The following is a 22,455-nucleotide window of genomic DNA, read 5'->3' on the forward strand; positions in this document are numbered from 1 at the left end:
TGTCTTCATAACTAAAAAACCTTCTGCACGTAGGATTATTGAAACATAAAAAATACGCGTCTGTATCCGCTCGATGCGATCACAATGCGTCTGATAAGTTGGACTCCATACCGGTGAACAGTATTCCAGAATGCTGCGAATAATATAATTAAATATTAGAATGGATATACTTGATTCATTAAATATTTTCATTTGTCTTGTTACAAATCCTGTCAATTTCGAAGTCCTATTTATTATATTCTCCATATGATCACGGAAACTAAGCGCAGAGTCCATGATGACACCTAGATCCCTAATGCCTGACATCTCCGATAGAGGTATCTTATAAAATAACATTTGCCAACATTTAAAACCATGCCGTTCCTGCAGCACCATCTATAAACAGTATTCAGATCTTCCTGAAGTAGCTGAGTATCGTCACAAGTGGTAATTGCCTTGTAGATTTTCAGGTCATCGGCGTAAAATTTAAAATATGTTCTCAAAGCAAAACACAAATCATTAATAAAAATAATGAAAAGTAGAGGCCCTAAATGTGAGCCTTGAGGTACACCAGATGGTACTAGGGAACTTTTGGACTTAAAGCCATGAATGGATACCAGTTGAGATCTATTCCTAATATATGATTCACACCACCGCAAAAGAGATCCGTGAACTCCCATCTGTTCAATTTTATGTAACAAGATATCATGTTGAACAAGGTCAAAAGCTTTCTTGAAATCTGTATAAATAGCATGTACCTCACCTCTTTTATCAAGGATATCTGTTAGGTAGGATACATATGAGACTAAGTTCGTTGTAGTTGATCTACGAGGTAGGAAGCCATGCTGATTATTATGAAGTAAATGTTTAACATGAAAGTAAATTTTACGCTGTAAATATCACAGAGTGGACTCACAAGAGATTTTGCGCATTTTTTAAAAAACAACGGTGGCAGTTCGTCTGGTCCCGGGTCTTTGTTAGTATCTGGAGTCTTAAGATAATTATAAACCTCCTCCTGCTCTATGTTAAATGATGAAAGGGTTGAAGTGTTTTTATATTCATTAATTATAAAATTACGTAAATTACCTTCCAGAGGAACTGTACCTCTAGCACGAACTACTATCGAAAAAACATTCGTATCGTTAACGTAAGCATTTTGTATGGAAACTTGAACAGCGCCTCTGGTGTGCGTAAATGAAACTAATTTCCAGAGCACGAACACTTAGACGTAAGTTTCGTATCGTCATCGTATCGAATACGCAACGTAACTTGAGCCGTTTGTATGAAGATAGCTAGCACGAAGGCATAAAATGACGTATAGTATCGTAATTGTCGAAGGCTGGCTTGCGAGTTTCACGAATGTTTATTCACTTAAAAAATTTCAGTGAGAAAACTTTCGTCAGAGTGAATTTAGAGAATAAAATAGTAATTTAAGTGATTTTGTTGATTTATTTGGTGAGAAAATGCTTAGATTAAGACGGAGCACCCCACGACGTAGTACATTGTACTATTATCTTGCGGCGCGATTGATTGTTGAAAGTAGAAATGTACAAAGAGAAACAAGGTGAGTAATGCATTTTAGAACACAATATTTTTTTTAAATAAAAAAAAACTACCTACGAATTTAATTTACTTTATATAACAATTACAGAGAAATCTCAAGGAGAGCTCGTCTCAGAAAAAATATGGCAAATGATATCCAAAATCTAAGTGACACGGAATTTAAAAATAGATTTCGTCTCAGTAAGGAAGCATTTTTTTACTTATGGCGCGTATTGAAAGAAGAAGCCAGTCTAAGATCAAGTAAAAAAATCAGCCTGGAACATAAAGTAAGTTGAATAAGTAAGCTTCTTATGTACCATTCTAAGAAAAATATTTTTATACTTACTTACTTATTATATGATACCCATAATGGGTACACAATACAACTATGTGAGCATAATATGCAGCTACAGTGAAACTATTAACTCTTTATTATTTTCATTTCTAGGTGCTGTGTGCTTTATCATTTTATGCTACAGGCTCTTACCAAAGAATAGTTGGAATGGCTAAATATTTAGGGCAAACTACTGTGAGCAAATATGTGAGGCAAGTTACTGATGCTCTTGTTACCCCTTCAATATTAAATACTTTTATAAAATTTCCAGCAACACGAGAGCTGAGAAATATTGTTAAAAATAAGTAAGTAATCATTTTAGTACATATATGATATATGTATAAGATAAAAACTAGAAAAAAGTACAAACAATGTTTTATTTACAGATTTTATACAAAGTTTGGCATCCCTGGAGTAATAGGGTGCATTGATGGGTCTCATTTTCATATATTCACCCCAAAAAGAGAGATAGAACATTTGTTTTACTGCAGGAAGCATTTCTACTCGCTGAATGTGCAAATGGTGAGATATTGCTGTAGCTGCCTATTGCTACTCTACTTACTACGATGTCCTCCTTATCAACAGACAGACAGAGACGCACTGATACTTGTCGTCCGTCCCGCTCGCACGCACTAACCTTAAGTATTGTATTCTAAATATAGCCCAGCTCTGTAATGTAAACAAATACACATTCCTATTCCGACCATTGGTGTTTTAATACGTCTTTACCTCCGACTGTACATCACAATAATAAGTAGCACTACTCATCGCTACATTGGTGACCCCGAGCAAGAAACATAGGAATCAAGAAGCAAGAACAATGTCCGAAGGAAGTGAAGCCGCCCAAGCCCACGAGAAGGTCAACCCACCGACGCAGCCCCCGCAGTCACAAGAGACACACGAGCTCGGATCCATCGCTCTAAGCCTTCGTGTACCACCATTCTGGCGCGATCGTCCCAGATTATGGTTTATCAGCTTCGAAGCCGCAACCCACGACCTGAAGAAGAGTCAAGCCCAACTTTCTCAGATGGTAATCGCCCAGCTAGACAAACAAGATGTCGAACAGATCGCCGATCTTCTTTACAGTCCGCCAGCCCAGAACCAGTACAAAATCCTGAAAGAACGCCTCATATCAGTCTACGAAGAAAGCGAAGGACGTCAATTCCAAAAATTACTACAAGAAATGGAACTTGGAGATCAGAGGCCTACTCAATTACTTCGTCGCATGCGCAATCTCGCTCGCGACAAAGTACCCGACTCAACATTACGTCTAATGTGGATGAATCATCTTCCTGCACACGTTCGCTCGGTACTCGTAGTAAGCGACACTATCAGCAAGACCGCTGCTCTCGATGAATTAGCACTTCTCGCCGACAAAATGCTGGAACAAAATCAAGAAATCTCCGCCGTCGCCTCAACGTCATCGTCGTGTTCACCTGCAAGCCGAGATCCGGAACTCCTAGATATCATAAAACAATTAACAAACGAAATCGCCGAACTCAAGTCGTCGCAACATTACTACAGAGGCCGCTCACCGTACAGATCGAGCCGTTCTTATCGCTCCCACTCAAGCAATAGAAACAATAAACAACAGCGCCTGCCGTCTCGCTCGCGCGAACGGTGTAGCACTCCATCGCCGTACTGTTACTATCATCGCCGCTTCGGAATTAATGCAAGAAGATGTACAACTCCGTGCACATTTAAAGAAGAAAACAAGTCGTCGGAAAACTAAGGAGAACGTTAGCAGCGGCGGAACCTAACGTATCAAGCAAATCCTACCGCCTTTTTATCACTGACAAGAGAACAAGGCTTCAATTTTTGGTTGATACCGGCGCAAATATTAGCGTCATACCGAGAAAAAAAGGATCAAAAGTTCAATCTCTCCCATTCAAGTTATACGCCGCCAACAATACAACAATAGCAACATACGGAGAAAAGACGCTCGAACTTGACCTAAACTTGAGAAGACCGTACAAGTGGAAATTCGTCGTAGCAGATGTCACAAAACCAATCCTTGGCGCAGATTTTCTCAATTTCCACAATCTAATAGTCGATTTAAAAAACCGTCGACTAATAGATAACATCACCAACCTCACCGTGGCAGCTCCAGCGACCAGCACGAAGATACCTACAATAAGAAGCATCGACCAGCATCAGTATTACCATGACATCCTGGCCGACTACCCTGGTACAACTCGTCTGTCCGCCATGAAACTTAACAACAAGCACAACGTAGAACATATCATAGAAACGACCGGACCGCCTATATATTGCCGAACGAGACCACTACCGCCGCACCGATACAACGACGTGAAGAATGAATTCATCAACATGATGCAGCAAGGACTATGCCGGCCAAGCAAAAGTCCTTGGGCGAGCCCACTGCACGTAGTATCGAAGAAAAATGGTGATCTTCGCATCTGTGGTGACTATCGTCGATTAAATTCAGTCACTACACCCGACCGCTATCCGATCCCGAGACTACGTGACTTCACCAATCAGCTGTCTTCGAAGGTCATATTCTCAACGATCGACCTAAATCTGCGGTAATATGCATGTGTTTAAGAAAAAAGTTTGTCCAGCTTGGGGTACCCGATGTGAAGGCTGTGGAGGTCCTAACCATTTCAAATCTGTATGTAAGAAGAAAGGTGTTTCGGTGAAGGAAATAGAAGTAGAAGATGATTCATCGGACGACAGCGTGTACATTTCAGAGGTCCGAGCAAATAAAGTATCTGGTCATATGGAAGCGCCTTTGTTATTTAAAAAGGGTGATGAATGGCATAAAATTTATTGTACTTTAGATACCGGGGCACAAGTTTGTGTCATGGGAGCCGAGCAGTATAAAAAAATAACTGGAAAAAATAATCTTTCTTCTCTTGCTCCAGCTACTCAGAAGTTGAAATGCTTTAATGGCTCTCCTATATCAAATTATGGTGTTGCCATATTTACCTGTAAAAGAAAGAACACAAATTTTAAAATTAAATTCCATATTGTTGATGTTAAGCATGAGCCACTACTTTCAGAAAAGGCCTGTGTTGCCTTAGGTTTCATTAAGTACTGCGACACTATTTCATCTCACCATAATACTGATATAAATAAGATTTTGGAAAGTTATGCAGATGTATTTGAAGGTTATGGCAGTCTTCCTGGTGAAGTTTCTTTGGAAATTGATGAAACTGTTCCTCCCCGCATACAACCGGCTCGTCGTGTTCCAATCTGTCTTCGAGAGAAATTGAAAGTGGAATTGGAGAAGTTGGAAAAAGATGGCATCATTGTGAAAGAAAAACAGCACACGGATTGGGTAAATAATATTTTGATTGTTAATAGAAATGAGAAGTTTAGAATTTGTCTTGACCCTATACCTTTGAATAAGGCGCTGAAACGACCCCATTTTCAATTTAATACCCTGGATGAAATGTTACCTGAGCTAAAAAATGCTAAGATATTCAGTACTGTCGATGCAAAAAAAGGTTTCTGGCAATGTAAACTAAATGAAAGTAGTAGCAAATTAACAACATTTTGGACCCCGTTTGGCCGTTTCAGGTGGAAGAGATTACCCTTTGGCCTCAGCGTTTCACCCGAGATATTCCAACAACAACTTACAAGTCTTCTGAAGGACCTGAAAGGAATTGAAATCATAGCAGATGATATCCTAATATATGGAGTGGGAGATACCATTGAGGAGGCTACAGTAGACCATAATAAAAATTTTGAGAAATTGTTGCAACGATTACGTAAAGTTAACTGTAAATTAAATAGAGAAAAAGTTAAGTTGCTTCATAAGTCTGTTAAATTTTATGGCCATGTACTTACCAATGAAGGTCTAAAGGTAGATGAAACCAAAGTAGATGCCATAGTTAATATGCCTACACCAAAAAATGCAAAAGATGTGCTTAGATTCCTCGGCATGGTAGGCTACCTCAGCAAGTTCATTAATAATCTAAGTTTCCATGCACATAAACTGAGAAATTTGACTAAAAGAGATACAGAATTTGTTTGGACAGCTGAAGAAGAAAAAGAGTTTCAAGCTTTGAAGAATCTCATTAGTAACTTACCTACCTTGCAATATTTCGATGTAAACAAAGAAGTAACTATAGAATGTGATGCCAGTGAGTTTGGACTTGGTGCGGCTATGTATCAGGATAACAAGATAATTTCTTTTGCATCCAGATGTTTAACCTCTACAGAAAAAAGATACGCGCAGATAGAAAAAGAGATGTTGGCTGTAGTTTTTGCATGTACCAGATTCAATCAATATATTGCAGGAAGCTCGAGGACTATAGTTAAAACTGACCACCGACCGCTCATAAATATTGTTAACAAGCCACTGGTAGACGCTCCAAAGCGTCTGCAAATGATGTTGTTAACACTTCAAAAATACAATGTCCATCTGGTGTTTATTCAAGGTAAAGACAATCAAGTTGCAGATACTTTATCAAGAGCTCCTGTCACGTCAGAGATAGATAAGAATTATGAGTTGGAAACTAAGTTGAAGGAAAGAAAAGTATTCAAAATTATAGCTAACATATCCAGGATTAAGTATTTAAAAATTGCAGATCAGTTATTAAAAAAAATTAAGGAAGAAACATTGAAGGATGATACTTTGTTAAAGTTAATAGAATATATAAAGTATGGATTCCCTAAATACATATCTGCACTACCAGAGTCTCTGAAAATATTTAATGGGATTAGTCACGAATTATCTACTTCTGATGGCTTGATATTTCGAAATGATCAAGTAGTTATTCCGAAATCATTACAAAGTGAAATGTTACATAGACTACATGTATCTCACAATGGAGTATCAAGTACACTTCGTCTGGCTAGAGCTAACATTTACTGGCCAAACATGTCAGCAGACATAAAGGATTTTATTCAGAAATGTTTAATATGTGCAGCTCATTCACCAAGTTTACAGAAATTAACTCTGGTGTGTCATGATGTTCCTCTATATCCTTTTCAATATATTTCTATGGATGTTTTCTCAGTTGGCGATCTGCGATATTTAGTATCTGTTGACCACCTCTCAGATTTTTTTGAATTAGACAGCCTAACTTCACTTACTGCCAGAGAAATTGTACAAATATGCAAGAAAAATTTCGCAAGACATGGTATTCCTCAAAGAATCTGTACGGACAATGCTACAAATTTTGTTAATGAACAATTTAGGTCTTTCACACAAGCATGGGGAATAGAACATGTGACATCTTCGCCTCATCACCCAGAGTCTAATGGCAAGGCTGAAGCAGCTGTGAAAATAGCAAAGAAATTAGTGGTTCAGAGCCTGCAAACTAAAAAAGATTTGTGGTATAGTCTACTTCACTTAAGAAATGTTCCAATTGAAATGGATAACACCAGTCCAGCACAGAAACTGTTTTCTAGGCGTACACGTACCAGTCTACCTTGCACACTACAGCATCTCAAGCCTCAAGTTATCCCTCAGGTTGCAGAGAATATTAAAAAAAGAAAAGAGAAGATAAAGAGAAATGTAGATAAGCATCGTAAACAACTAGCCCTTTTAACTACTATTGGCCAGAGAGTGATCACTCAGCTACATCCTGAAGTTGATAAAAAGTGGAGCTTTGGAGTTATTACCAAAGTTATTAATGATAGATCTTATATAGTTACAGTTGATGGGAAATATTATAGAAGAAACAGGGTCCACATTAAACCTTTCGCAGGGGATCAGTGTCCTGAAAGTAAAACAACTAATGTACCAGTTACTGAGCAACCACCTCCTGACCCTACTGTACATAGTGATGCTGCTGGATTTCATCTGTACACACCATGTCAGCCTTCGGAGCCCTATATCAATGAAAATGTTCACGAGCAGCTTTCGGAAGAGCCACCTCACAGAAGCAGAAGTGTTCGTACTAGAACTAAACCTAGTTACTTAAGTGATTACGTATGTTAAGCTTATTTTTGTAAAGAAAGGGAGATGTTCCCGAACATAGTTTATGAACGAGATTGTAATGTCAATGTCATGACAGTTGTCTATTATACTTGTCATGTTTTCCCTCGCTTTTGTACACCACTTTGTGCTAAAGAATTAAAACTATATTTCTTCTAATAAAATAGTGTTTATTTATATCTTTAAATTAGAAACAATTGCTTTACAAATTTATACTAATAATGTTAACATCCTACCTACCCTATACCATACTTATATTCTTACAATATTTTAAGATTACAGTTATAACGTTATACACTTGTACATTTTGTACGTTTTTACATTGTAGATATGTGACAGTGAATGCAGAATTTTGAATGTTAATGCCAAATATGGAGGGGCTACCCATGACGCTTTTATTTGGGAGAATAGTCAAGCCAATAGGTATATCCAAGACTTGAACCAAAATAATGAACAAGTGTGGTTTTAGGTAATGATTTATTTACATTTAGATTGCTTTCTTTACAAAAATAAAGTTTTAAAAATATAATTGTAAAGTTTAACTGTTAACTCTGTGTAGATATTTTTTATGTTACTAAATGAAAATATATCTGTAATAAATATATTTGCAGGTGATTCTGGATATCCACAGAGGCCTTGGTTGATGACACCAATCACGGATGCCGCTGAAGGTACTCCAGAGGCAAAATATACTGCCATCCATGGGAAGGCCAGAGTTGCAATTGAAAATACTTTTGGCAGACTCAAAAATAGGTGGAGATGCCTTTGTAAAGACCGCACATTACATTACACCCCTGAGAGGTGTGCAACTATTATATTGGCATGTAGCGTTTTACAATTTACACAACCTCGCATTGGATTTTATGGTGCCCGATCCTGAAGAGGATTTCATAAATACTTCATCAGCACTTTCTTTACCAGAAGAATCTTTTCGCGAGCATGGTTCTAGAGATGACTTAATTCGTGGTAGAGCCATAAGGAACATGTTAGTACATAGGATTGATAGACTACATAATATAAGTAATTAATTTCGCTTTTTATGTGAGCATTTAAAACTCCAAATAAAGGTATCATTAGATATTTTTTTATTCATATTTAAGCACAATAAATTTAATTTGAACATATAAATGCATCTTTTCTTTAGAAAAAGAAGTGATTAGTGTAGGTGATGTGTATTGATGAAGCTAAATAAATAAATTATTATTTATTTATTTATTCACCAAATAAAACATATATACAATTATAAAAGCTTAACTTAAACAGCATTTAAAACCAATGAGGTTTGTGCATTTGTTCAATGCTGCGATAGTCAAACAAGCACTACTCACTTCTCTCCAAATACATTCTTAATACTTTCAAAGCCTCTTTCATAAATTCCAACCACTGAGCTTGTAAATGAAGCTCTACATCACGCTGTCGAATCCTCTCTCGTTCTAATTCGTGCACAATTCGGTCACGCTCCCTTTCATACTCCCTTGCAGTCTCCTCACACTCCTTAAATATTTTAAAAACTGGGTCTTCGGACTTTTTCTTCTTTTTTGGTGGTTGCCACTGGGTTTCTTCTGGAGCTGCTGGTTGTTTAGGTGCTGGTGGTTGTGGAGGAAGAGGCGGCGGAGCGACTGTAGGTTGACTGCTCGTTCCTGGAGTATTCCATATATCTGTAAAAATTTTGATACAATGTTAATACTATTCTGTTAGGTTTAGTTCTCAGGATCTTATTTTTGACGAATGTACTTTGCAGGATACCTACTTGACTAGGTTTTGTATAAGATATTTTTTTTAATATTTTACTATTTTATAAGTAGTAGTTATTTCAAACTAAAGAGTACCTGATGTGTTATATTATTATAGTAGGTAAGTATCTAAAGTTAATGAAAGATAAATTTAAAAAATACCAACCTTCAGGAATTGGAGTACATTCATAGGGAACATCGTTGACAGTCAATTCATCTACATTTTCGGTGGCTGTAACTTGCAGATGAGTACTTGACAAGCTATCTTCTTCCCCACCAACAACCTATTTCAATCAGAACAATAAATAAGTATTAGTGCTTACTCAAAATTTGTAAGTAAATACCATGCAATTGATGGATAATGATGGCTAAAAATAGAAAGCAAGAAAGGTACACAAACACCTTCCAGTCATCGACACAAGAATTTGAAGTGTCACAATATTAACAAAAAACTCAAGTGGTGACCCTTTTTTATTAATTAGGTTAAGCAATAGGTAGGCAAGTTGTAAACAAGGAACGCTTTTGGCCTGTTAATAAATTAAATACTCAGAGAAATTTCAATAATAGCTACAAAAATAAACATAAAATATTTCTTTATACTATACCTACACCAAGCAAACAAAAATCACACCTGTACAAATCCAGCTTCTTGTATAGGCATCCCGGTAGCTGCCTGCACCCCAATTATATTCAATACCCTGTTTTCAAGGTCTGTTAATGTTAATTGAAGTGCTGGCCCACCACCTGTACCCTGAGCGGACCTATTTATTTTTGCTGACTTTTTCTTAACATTATTTTTGAAATCACTCCAAACCTTAAGAAACAGAAATGAACACCACACCATTAAAATGCACCATCAAATGCATGCATGTGTGAAGTGATAGTCTTTTCCTTTACATGCGCCTAATTAGGATTTTATGAAATCCTGAAAATATGAAACTTACCTTCCGCCACTTCTCCTCTGTTCGAGGGTCTCCAGTGCCATCACTGTTTAGCATATCCGTTAGCTCCTTCCATTTTTGCTGTATATAGTGTCTACCACGAGGGCCACCGATGGGTTTAGATAAGTCTCCATACCTTAAATAAATTTGACATTAGTAAAAGGACTATCTTCCAGTAGTCATTCTCAATATATAGGTATGTTACCTTCTTTTTTAACCTTTCTTTATTGACAAAAATTAGTTTATATTTTTCGCTCAACTTTGTTTTAAAAAAAATCAAGCATATGGCAAGCCTAATATTTTATTTGACTTGAGTATATTTACAAAAACTATCTCTCCAAAATTTAAAACTTTACAGAAATGTGTTCGAAATATCCTATTGAAAGATTATTAAAATCAATATTATATTATGCATAAAACAATAAAATCTGAAATGAAATGTACTTACTTTTCCATAAATTCTACCATAATGGTGTATTGCGGGTGGCTGGTTCTCATTTCAGCAGAATGTTTTAGAAGTTAATCATATAATTCCAAAACTTTCACACAACATTCACAACACAAGTTCACTTCAAAACAAAGTTAACCTTGAATGAGCTTCGAGTTACCAAAAATGTCAAGTGCTTCGCGTCGTTCGTATAGGAATACAGTCTCACCAAACATCGTTTTAGTAATAAATTTGTGACGTGGGAGAGCCATGCTTCGGCACGAATGGGCCGGCTCGACTGGAGAAATACCACGGGCTCACAGAAAACCGGCGTGAAACAGCGCTTGCGCTGTGTTTCGCCGAGTGAGTGAGTTTACCGGAAGCCAAATCCCCTACCATTTTTCCCTTCCCTACCCTCCCCTATTTACTTCCCTACCCTCCCATATTCCCTTCCCTATCCTCCCCTATTACCCTATTCCCTCTTAAAAGGCCGGCAACGCACCTGCAGCTCTTCTGATGCTGCGAGTGTCCATCGGCGACGAAAGTTGCTTTCCATCAGGTGACACGTTTGCTCGTTTGCCCCCTTATTTCATTAAAAGAAAAATTGTATTAATAAATACATATGCAATTATATAGGTACATACTTCATATTGCGTCATAATTTGAACAGCGTTTATGTTAAAAGTGCCCTAAAATCACAAAGTTTTTAATTGATTAAATACGTATCTAGTTTATGAATGAAATTTTCATTCAATTTTACGACCATTCGTTCTATTTTGCTCACTCATATTTACGTTGGTGTGACGTCACTAACGTTATCGTGTCGAGGTCTCGATACTATTTCGAAAGTGCTTCGTGCTTCCAACTTAAGTTGTCTAACGTTTTCGTATCGACAACTCGATACGCTTGCGATACGAAACTTACAATTGTTCGTGCTAGGCGTACTGATTGATAAACACTAATGAAGTGCTGCGCAAACAGTTCACATATCTCCTGTCCTCCTTTCGCTGTAGCGCTACTCAAAGACATCTCCTGTGGAAATGTCGTTTGTTTAGATCTACGACTGTTACAAAATTTCCAAAAATGTTTTGGATTACTTTTGATATGTACTAAGGCATTCTTGTTAAAGGATTCATAACAGTCTTTCACCAATTTAATGCATCTATTTCTTAAAACTTTGAATGAAATTATGTCTAATGGATTATTATACCTTTTTATTTTCGAATGTAGTTTAGCCTTTTCTCTAAGAGCTCGTATAAGTGGCTTCGAGAACCATACAGGGTATTTAAAATCTCGCCCTATTTTACGAGGAGTATGTTTTTCAATGACTGAAAAAATATTGCTATAAAATAATTCAACCCTTTCGTCAATCGTAGACTGATTATCCCATACCTGAGACCAATCGATGCTACTTAATTCCGTGGAAACTGAAACATAATCACACGCTGCAAATTGAAATAAGAAGAACGTTTAGGCCTAAAATGTCTGGCAGAAGTTGGCATCTGCAAATTAACTACCAACGGCGGGTGCTGTGGATCAATAGGCACAAGATGATGATCTGATTTTTCCACACTAATTAGTTCCGGCTTGTTAGTCAGTGTCAAATCTAGTACACGGTTATTAAAATTACCATTAGAATTCAATTGATATAAATTATTATTAAAAGCTATAGCATCCAAGAACATATTCGTTACTAATGAGTTAGTAGGTGCGGCTTTTAAAGTGTTTTTGGTTTCCAAATTATTCTCCCATACAATATCACCAAAATTAAAATCTCCCAGAACCATATATCTATCATTGACCACAGGTCATGTACAAAGTTAAACCATGTTATAAATATATTAGAGACCAGTGTTTTACTCACTCCAAATATTTTAGACAATTCAAAATCTGGCTTTGCAGACTAACTTAAATTTTTCAACACTTTCTAAGCCAGTATTAAATTGCACTGATTCATTATCTGTTAGTAAAATATCAGTAGAAAACAAGGATAGTACCGTAGCAGTTTGAGTAGAAATTGTTTTCTTCAAATCTTGAATATTATTCTCAGAATTGGGGGTACTGTAAGAAATTTCTAACTCGTTTTGGAAATCTGGCAGGAATAATGAATGATGTCTAAGTCTTTGTCTGTTGGCTGTTGTGCTTGTGAGGTAGAAGGCTGAGAGAAAAGGTTCTTATGAATATTTCTTTGTAGAAGTCTGTGACCTCTTGCTTGAGCGCTACTCGTAATCTTCTTTTGATTCCATGCAAATATGCTAGGTATGGCATCTTTTTAGGTATCTGTGTGCACAAGGTAAACCTATAAAATGATGGTAATATTAATTTATGTTATTGCAATGTTAAAGATAATATCTAAAACATGATATAAAATACATAAGTACTTGTACTAACTGATTTAAAGTCATTTTCATTAAAATGCTCCCGACATAACCTCGTCCGTATTATTCGGAACAAAATTATTAATCCTTACAGCTTTAACACACATTCGTCTTATAGTAGGACGAGCTTCTGCCCGCGGCTTCGCTCGCGTTATGAGGTATTATTATATACAAAATATACAAACTTTCATTCTCTATTTGAACCCCTTGGAGTTGGAATTTATCAAAATCCTTTCTTAGCGGATGCCTACGTCATAACATCTACCTGCATGACAAATTTCAGCCCGTTGCGTCCAGTGATTTGGGCTGTGCGCAGATAGATCACTATGTCAATCAGTCAGTCAGTCACCTTTGAGTTTTATATATATTATATTATATAGGTATATAGATTTGAATGAAATTTGTGTGTTCCTATATTTTTACATCCAATCACACAACATTTAGTCATCTTGAGGATATTTTAAGCATTTATTGATTATTAGCTCGTCTGTAAAGCGCCAAAAAATGGGCGTCTTACTCTAATGCTTGTATAAATAGTCAGTACTCAAGATGCATCTCGGTCTCAAGACACGATTCAGGCTCTGTGATTGATTGGCTGTCAAAATTTGGACCAATCACAGAGCCGAACCGCGTCTTGAGACCGGGTCGCATCTTTAGTACCGGACTGACTATTTATACCAGCCTAAGATGAGCCTTAAGGATAGGTTACACAGTGCGAGCAGCTGATATGACAGTAGACAGCTACTGTGCATGTGTACTCGTATGACAGTAGCTCGACTCGCCTCGCTCGGTCACACTATGCGAACTGCTGGCGTCGCAGGAAGACAGCTACTGCACCAGTGTACTCGCATAGTTCGTCTGTATCAATTGTCTCGTGCAATGTTGTCGCAAAATACACGTTTAATCACAGTGCATACCACTATAAAAGCAGTTACGAAAATACTTTGTGTTGAAATTGAAAGAGCTATACAAAAAAAGAAGAAGAAGAGAAGTGTTTGGGTCAGGACTTGGCTGCAAAGAAAAGGGGCAACGAATTCAATATTTAAAGAGCTATATGATGAAGATCCCCGAGAATATAAAGCGGTTATGAGATTGACAACTGAACAAGTGGAAATACTTTTAAATTTGATTGCTCCAAAAATTCAACGTGATGATACACAAATGAGGGATGCGATACCTGCGAGGGTGAAGTTGGAAATAACCCTAGTATACCTTTCTTCTGGGATATCGTATAGACTGTTGTCGGTATTTTTCAGAGTTTCAAAAGCATCCATCATTAAAATAATACCAGAAGTGTGTGCTGCTATCAATGAAAGTCTAAAAGATTATATCAAAGTAAGTATTTTTTTTTATTCATAATCAAATTCACAATGGTTTTGTAAAGTTTTTGTACATATTAAACGTGAACTTTACATATTAATACTTAATAACTACAGTACTACATAGCTTAGTTCGTTATTTTTTAATATTAGAGATTGATATTGCTGCAGCAAGTACATCATTAGATTGGGGTATAGATTCAAATTGATCCAGCAGTGGCGCAGAGAATGCAGATGTTGTAGGTTCAACAGGTTGATAAGCTTCAGTAGCGACCTCTACAAGCTGGTAGGCTGCAGGCTGTGGTGATAGCGTACATTCATTATGGAGTATAGATTGTGAAGATTGTTCCACTTGCATAGAGAGTGCAGACATTTCATAATTTACTGTAGGCTGTGGTGATGGCGTACATTCGGAACTGTAATTAGAAGGTGTGTACATAATTCTACCACAGAGGGCTCTCTTACGATATCTAGAGAGTATCGCCTGTATTTCATCTGTCGCATCAATTCTATCAATCGAAGATAACTGTTTCAGCTGCAGTGCTACATGTATTCCAATAACATCACATTCATCTTCTAATTCTCTTGTAATCGGGGCAGACACGTTTACTAAACTACTATTTAGTTCTTTGAGTTCATTTACGGCTGCTTGAATGTCAGACCGTTCTGATGATAATTTCGTCTTTAACTTTAGAGTTTTTGGTGGCTTTACCACTTTTATATGAGCAGCTTTGTTGCTATTGTCACTAGCATCAAGGTCCACGTTATTCGTGGCCTCCTCGCTTCCTAACGCTGATGCGACGTTGCTTCCTGACGTTGATGGATGATATGGTTCCTGAAATTAACATTACTCTTTTATTTTTCAGATACCGAATGTGAAAGAATGGCAAGATATCCAAATAGGATTCGCTTCGAGGTGGAATTTCCCTAATTGTTGTGGCTCTATCGATGGGAAGCATATAACAATTCAAGCACCACCAAATTGTGGCAGTGAATATTATAACTACAAAGGAACAAATAGTATAGTGCTCATGGCTGTTGTGGATCACGATTATACTTTCAGATATGTAGATATAGGCTCATATGGTCGTAACGCAGATGGTGGGGTATTCCAAAACTGCTCTTTGTATCCTTATCTAGAAAACAATTTATTGTTGCCTGAAAATGGTATTCTAGTTGGAGATGATGCTTTGGAGATCATTGAAATGATAGGCAGATATTTCTATAAATGAAACTACCAGATCTTCAAAGCTCACTGAAATATAATATTTAATAAATGCGTGTTCACAAAATCAACCTCTAGCTTGACGCGAGCCATAATAATTTTTAACAATTTGTCAACCAACTGTCTTCCGTACATTATTTTTCTCTCCAGCCTTAAAATATAATATAAGCAATAGTGTCATAGACTACAAACTAAAATTATCAGATTTAAATACCGATCATTAATATTAATTAAAATTAAGCTCGCAGGTGCGACAGAGACGCCACACCACCCCCCCACGGAGAAAGCAAACCCCGGGGGCAAACTAATCAAACAATCTGAACCTCACTCGTCTGCCAGACCTTGTTGTGTAAGGTTCTTTGGGCAGATCAGTAGAAGGTGAAGGCTGAGGAGATGAAGTAACTGTGGACGAAGGAATGACAGGGTCAGGAAAAGGTAGATTTGGAGCTACAGAGGAGGGAGCATCATCCTGAACTATGTACGCTGGTTTTATTCGGTCGACACTAACATTGACTGATTTTCCCTTGATAGAGACCGTAAAGGTCTTACCGTCGGCAGATCTATCCAGAATTTTAAATGGTCCGCTATACGGTGGCTGAAGGGGTCGACGAACAACATCATCTCTTATGTAGATATGCGAGGCTGAAGCTAGATCCTTGAAAATAAAATTGGATTTATTCCCGTGACGAGAAGCAGGTGTCGGTCGAATTGAAGACATATGCTGGCAAAGGCGCGTCACGAAATCAGCAGGATCGCTGGAGGCAACAGGATGAAGAGGGGGAACTACTAATTCGCCCGGAAGACGCAGAGTTTCGCCATAAATCATCTCCGCAGCAGATGATCCAATGTCCTCCTTAAAAGCAGAACGGATGCCCAACAGTGCCAGGGGCAGGGCAGTAACCCAGTCGCCACCGTGACACATGATGGAAGCCTTTAACTGTCGATGAAATCTCTCGATCATTCCATTCGCTTGTGGATGATAAGCGGTGGTTCTGATGCGCTTAGTGGCAAAACTCTGCATCAACCTACGAAACAAGTCCGACTCAAATTGAGTACCTTGGTCAGTCGTAATGGTCGATGGTACACCAAAGCGCGAGACCCACTCACGAACAAAAGTTTCCGCTACTTCCTCAGCTGTTATACCTTGCATTGGCCAGACTTCGGGCCATCTAGATACCCGATCAATGGCAGTTAGGCAATAACGAAAGCCTTTGCAAGGAGGAAGTGGACCGACAATGTCGATATTCACATGCATAAATCGACCAGTCGGAGTGTCGAATTGACCAAGTGGAGACGAATTGTGTCTCGACACTTTACTGCGTTGACACGCATCGCATGTACGAGCCCACTGCCGGCAATCTTTGTTAAGAGACGGCCAGACATAGCGATCAGCTATGAGGCGAGCCGAACACTTTATGCCAGGGTGGCTCAAATTGTGCATTTTATTAAATACTAAGCGACGTAGATCCAAGGGAACATAAGGACGAGGCTTGCCAGTCGAGAAATCACAGAATAAAGAGAAATCAGTACCTGGTACGCTTACTTTTGTAAGCTTTAAACTGGAATTTTTCAGAAGTTGGGACAACTCTTTGTCTGTCTCCTGTGACTTGGCAAGTGCCTCATATTCCTGTTCCAGGGATATTGCGTCGATTCGTGACATAGCGTCTGCAACGATGTTGTCCTCCCCACGAATGTATCTAATATCAGTCGTGAATTGACTGATAAATGACAACTGGTTCAACTGTGGTGGAGGGAGCTTTTCGCGACGTTGTACGAAAGCGTACAGCAATGGCTTGTGGTCCGTGAAAACAGTCACGTGTTGAACCTCAACGATGTGCCGAAAGTGCTGTACACTTTCATACACAGCCAAAAGTTCGCGATAGTACGCCGGCCACTCACACTGACGAGGGGTCAGTTTTTTACTAAAAAATGCCAGCGGTAACCATTGCCCATCGATATGTTGCTGTAAGCAAGCGCCGATATGCACACTGGACGCGTCGGTAAATAAACCGAGAGGTGCATTGGCGACGGGATGATGGAGCATTGTTGCAGCCGAGAGGGTCTTCTTACACTCCTCGAAATTTTTAAGAAGTTCTGGTGACCAAGGAAATCGCTTCGAGCCTTTACTTTTGGTAGCAACCAGGGCGTTAATGAGAGGCGCCTGAAACTTAGCAGCTTGGGGAATAAAACGCCTATAAAAGTTAATCATGCCTAGGAAACGACGCATCCCCTGGACATTCTCAGGGGGCTTAAAATCCAAAAGTGCTTGGACACGTTCCTGTGGAGGACGAGTGCCATCGGCACTGATGTGATATCCTAGGAACTTTACCTCGCTGACACCCAGGATGCACTTGGAGGGGTTTAACACGACACCATACTCCTGGAGACGCAAAAATAGAGTGCGCAAGTGCTCTTTGTGAGTACCCTCGTCTGATGAAAAGATCAGAATGTCATCCACATAAGGGAAGCAGAAATCAAGACCCAGAGTGACCTCATCGATAAAACGCTGGAAAGTTTGACCAGCGTTGCGCAAACCGAAGGTCATAAAAGGAAATTCGAAGAGGCCAAACGGAGTCGTGATGGCTGTCATCGAAATATGGTCCTTGAAGACCGGGATCTGATGGTATGCTTTCACCAGGTCGAGGGTACTGAACACCTTGGCTCCAGCGAGGTTGTGAGTAAAGTCATTAATGTGCCTCACGGGGTACTTATCGGGAATGGTCCTAGCGTTCAGGGCGCGGTAGTCGCCACAAGGACGCCAGGAATTGTCCTTTTTTACGGTCATATGCAAGGGAGACGACCAGGCGCTCTTAGAAGGTCTGGCAATGCCACTACGTACCATGTCCTCGAATTCTTTTTAGCAGAAATCAATTTCTGAGGCGCTAAACGACGAGGGCGGCAAGAAACTGGGGGACCATCCGTAGTCTGTATGTGATGCACAGTATTGTGCTTAATGACTCTGGGCAAACCAGGCGGTCGGGTGATATCCGGAAATTCGGAGAGTACAGACACAAAGTTGGAACTACCGGCAACGATGGCTTTGACGCTGGGCTGCTCGACGGATGCGCAGGATGCAGGGCAAGATAAGCCGGTGATACCATCTATCAATTTCTTACTGCGACAATCAAACAGGCGGTAATGTGCTAGAAAGTCCGCACCTATTATCGCTCGCTGTACGTCAGCAACGACAAATAGCCACTCAAAGTCCCGACGTAAACCTAAATTGAGCCGGAGGTTGACTGTACCAAAAGTTTTGACATTACTTCCGTTCGCAGCTGTTAACACGTAGTCAGGCGATTCTGCCCGTCTAGGAAGCCAGCTATGGGGGAAGCAGCATAAATCCGATCCGGTGTCAATTAAAAATTGGCGTTTAGTTACCTGGTCAGTAATGAAGAGACGGCGGCTAACTGATGAACAATCAGTCTCCGCCACTACTGATTGCCTCTGGAGTTTTCCGGGGGCTCGGTCCAGGTGCACGGCTTTATGCATTTGGCACCTTTAACACCGAAATGCCGGTGGTACCAGCAAAGTGTACTTGGAGCTGGTGAGTTCGCACGAGAGATCCTAGACCTTGACCTGTTCCGGTTGCGGACACGGAGTCGGTCACGTAAGGAGAGAGCGTTGACCTGTTTGCTAAGTTCCTCAACTTTACCCATCAAAGTGACCAAAAGATCCTGGGAAGGAGGAAGAGAGGGTGAAACACTGGCTGATGGCGCAGCTGTGGAGAAAACTGCCGGTGGTCCTGTCAGCTCAGTAATTTTATCAGCCAGATTCGCTAGCTGTTCAAGTGACAAGTCCGGCTGAGATGCTAAAATAACCTGTACATTTTGAGGCAGCCGTCTCAGCCATAACTGCTTTAAAATGTTCTGGTCCGAGAGAGAAACCCCTGCCAGAGATCTCAAGTGACGAAGGAATTGGGACGGTTTTCTGTCCCCCATTTCTTCACCACTGAGGAGTTGACGAACCTTTTGCTCCTCCGACAGTGATAATCTTTTTATAAGCTCAGCCTTAAGAGTCTCATATTGCTTTCCTTTCTCCGGAGGCCGCACCAAAATGTCCTCAATTTCCCCTGCATATTTGTGGTCGATCTGACCAACAATATAACTATATTTGGTGGAATCAGCAACGATTCCCGCAATGTCAAATTGAGCCTCCACCTGCGCGAACCATACTGCCGGCTTATTAGGCCAAAATGGAGGTAATTTCACTGAAACTTTACATGTCTCAGACCTTGGCTGAGATCCTTCACCTTCACCCTCACCGTCTGCCATATTGATACAAAGAACAAAAAAAACCGCGAGAAAAGAAAAAAAAAGAAAAAATAATGTGCACCAAATATGTCCCAAGTTAATCAAATGGTAACTTAAACTAATATCTTATTAATAAAAATTAAAATTAAGTTTCTCGCACACAAATATTTACAAAGGAAAGGTTATTTCCCAAAAACAGCATTCAAACACACAAAGAAATGCTAAAATGAAAAGAAATGTTAAACTAAAGGCAATAATGTTGTAAAAATAAAAGTTAGTTTGTTAAAATTAACATTCAGACTTTACAGGCAAAAACACGTGAAATTAGTGCAAAAAAACCTTAATTGCGTAAAACTAATGTAGTGCCTGGCGTGAATTGACAATATTACTATTAGTTTTTAGCAAAATAGCATAATATATGCATAAAGTTAAACCGGTAAGAAAACAAAATTAGTCTATGTTAATGCAATGTCCCAAAAATGTGATTAATTGCAAACAAAACGTGCCAAACATTTACCAATATACGTTTATACACATTATAACTACGTACTAACTAAATTGTCCTTTGAAAAAAACCTAACTAACTTACTGTTAAAAGTTCGAAGAAAACGACATAAAAACTCTTTTTCCGTTATCACCAAAGTTTGTTTACGTTTTTCTCACTTGACAGATATTGACGTACCACAAACGACAAAAGACCGTTCCGAGCATAGATAATAATACCATATGTTCCGAGGTGTAAAAGTCACAGTCAAAGATTCGGAAACGAATGACAAAATATTATGTCACTAGTAAGTACGGCCAACACTATAAACGAATGAAGTGAAAGCGGAAGTAGACAACTGTAGGGCCACACCACCGAATTGATCGCCAGCGAAAAGTCCCGATTCTCGACAATATAATATGGCGAATGGCTTGATCGAAGCTTCTCAAGGGAGATTTTCTCTTGATGGAGTCTTCTTTCAATGCCGGAAAACGGAATGGTTGAATTACAGCTAGGAGTATGCCGATATAAGTTGATTTCCACCCGAAATCCAGCGAAAATCTAGTCGCGGAACGGCGGCCGGGTCGTTAAAAGGAAAACAGATTTGTACTTGGTAGCGGCGAAGATGACGGCCGAGATAAAAAACCTCAAGGCAGCCAGCGCAGGAACCAGGAACGTGACGGTGGGGACTGTAGTCCTCGTCTCCGACGTCCTATGGCATGCGTCGTAGGCCTCGTAGCACGCCGCAGCACACAATGTTCGCCGCCGCGACAATGTACATCCAACTTGAACGTACGGCGTCACCACTTTGGAGATCATTGAAATGATAGGCAGATATTTCTATAAATGAAACTACCAGATCTTCAAAGCTCACTGAAATATAATATTTAATAAATGCGTGTTCACAAAATCAACCTCTAGCTTGACGCGAGCCATAATAATTTTTAACAATTTGTCAACCAACTGTCTTCCGTACATTCTTTTTCTCTCCAGCCTTAAAATATAATATAAGCAATAGTGTCATAGACTACAAACTAAAATTATCAGATTTAAATACCGATCATTAATATTAATTAAAATTAAGCTCGCAGGTGCGACAGAGACGCCACAATGCCTTCCCTTTAAAACCGTAATTACTAAAGCCCTACAAAAATACATTGACCACCGCCGAAAAGATTTTTAATTATAGGTTGAGCAGAGCAAGAAGGATTGTGGAGAATGGGTTCGGCATTCTAGCATCTCGTTTTCGTGTTTTGGGAAAGCCAATTCAAGTTACAGAGGAAACTACGATAAAGATCGTCTTATGTGCTTGTACATTACACAACTGGTTACGTACTACTGCATCAAATACTTATACACCACCAGGAACTACAGATTATGAAGACATCATAAACTTTCAAATCATTCAGGGCCAGTGGAGGTCCGAAATTAATGAATTACCGAGTATTCGTCGCTCGAGAATTAATAATAGATCGAAATTAATAGCAGAGAAAATGCGTGATAAATATAAAAATTATTTCAATGACGACGGAGCAGTTGCATGGCAAAATTATATGATTAGGTAATTATAATTACCTAGTAGTTATTAGAATATAAAAGGGAAGAGAAAAATAAAGGATAGTAAATTTTGTGGACCCTGACTGGTTTGGAATGTGCCTTGTGCCTTTGTAATTATAATTTGTAATAAAATACTTACCAAATTACTTGATGTTTCCTTTTCTTTAAGATTAATTATTTTCATAATATAATCCATAGAATCGAACCATTTGATAGATGGTTTATAGATCTCATCAGTGCCAGATCCACTTTTTTTTGTTCTTTTCAATTTTCAATAACTCCTGGTTATACGTTGAGCGTAAATTTTTGATTATTTTTGTAACTTCATTCATGTTTTGTAAATTGCATTCCAAGCGGATGTGTTCTAACGACGCT

The 22,455-nt window shown here is 38.9% G+C and overlaps 3 protein-coding genes across 3 annotated transcripts; 2 read left to right on the top strand and 1 right to left on the bottom strand.

Annotated features, from left to right (window-relative positions):
- The first annotated feature begins 1,082 nt into the window (after positions 1-1,082).
- Positions 1,083-8,235, top strand: LOC121736221 (putative nuclease HARBI1). The gene is made up of 5 exons (XM_042127309.1): positions 1,083-1,543; positions 1,631-1,808; positions 1,970-2,160; positions 2,242-2,377; positions 8,095-8,235. The coding sequence occupies exons 1-5, from the start codon at positions 1,443-1,445 to the stop codon at positions 8,233-8,235; spliced, it is 747 nt and encodes a 248-aa protein (XP_041983243.1). The 5' UTR covers positions 1,083-1,442.
- Positions 8,236-9,029: 794 nt separating this feature from the next.
- LOC121735776 (formin-binding protein 4-like) lies at positions 9,030-10,544 on the bottom strand. Its single transcript, XM_042126700.1, has 3 exons — positions 10,444-10,544; positions 9,666-9,783; positions 9,030-9,424 (listed from the first exon to the last, which is right to left on the bottom strand). The coding sequence occupies exons 1-3, from the start codon at positions 10,495-10,497 to the stop codon at positions 9,087-9,089; spliced, it is 510 nt and encodes a 169-aa protein (XP_041982634.1). The 5' UTR covers positions 10,498-10,544; the 3' UTR covers positions 9,030-9,086.
- A 3,862-nt stretch (positions 10,545-14,406) lies between these two features.
- Positions 14,407-22,088, top strand: LOC121736223 (protein ANTAGONIST OF LIKE HETEROCHROMATIN PROTEIN 1-like). Its single transcript, XM_042127310.1, has 4 exons — positions 14,407-14,580; positions 15,431-15,731; positions 18,732-18,880; positions 21,666-22,088. Exons 1-4 carry the CDS (start codon positions 14,407-14,409, stop codon positions 22,086-22,088), a joined length of 1,047 nt encoding a protein of 348 aa, XP_041983244.1.
- The last annotated feature ends 367 nt before the right edge of the window (positions 22,089-22,455 follow it).

Source organism: Aricia agestis, chromosome 18 (assembly GCF_905147365.1).
Source record: "Aricia agestis chromosome 18, ilAriAges1.1, whole genome shotgun sequence".
Classification (NCBI taxonomy): Eukaryota; Metazoa; Arthropoda; class Insecta; order Lepidoptera; family Lycaenidae; genus Aricia; species Aricia agestis.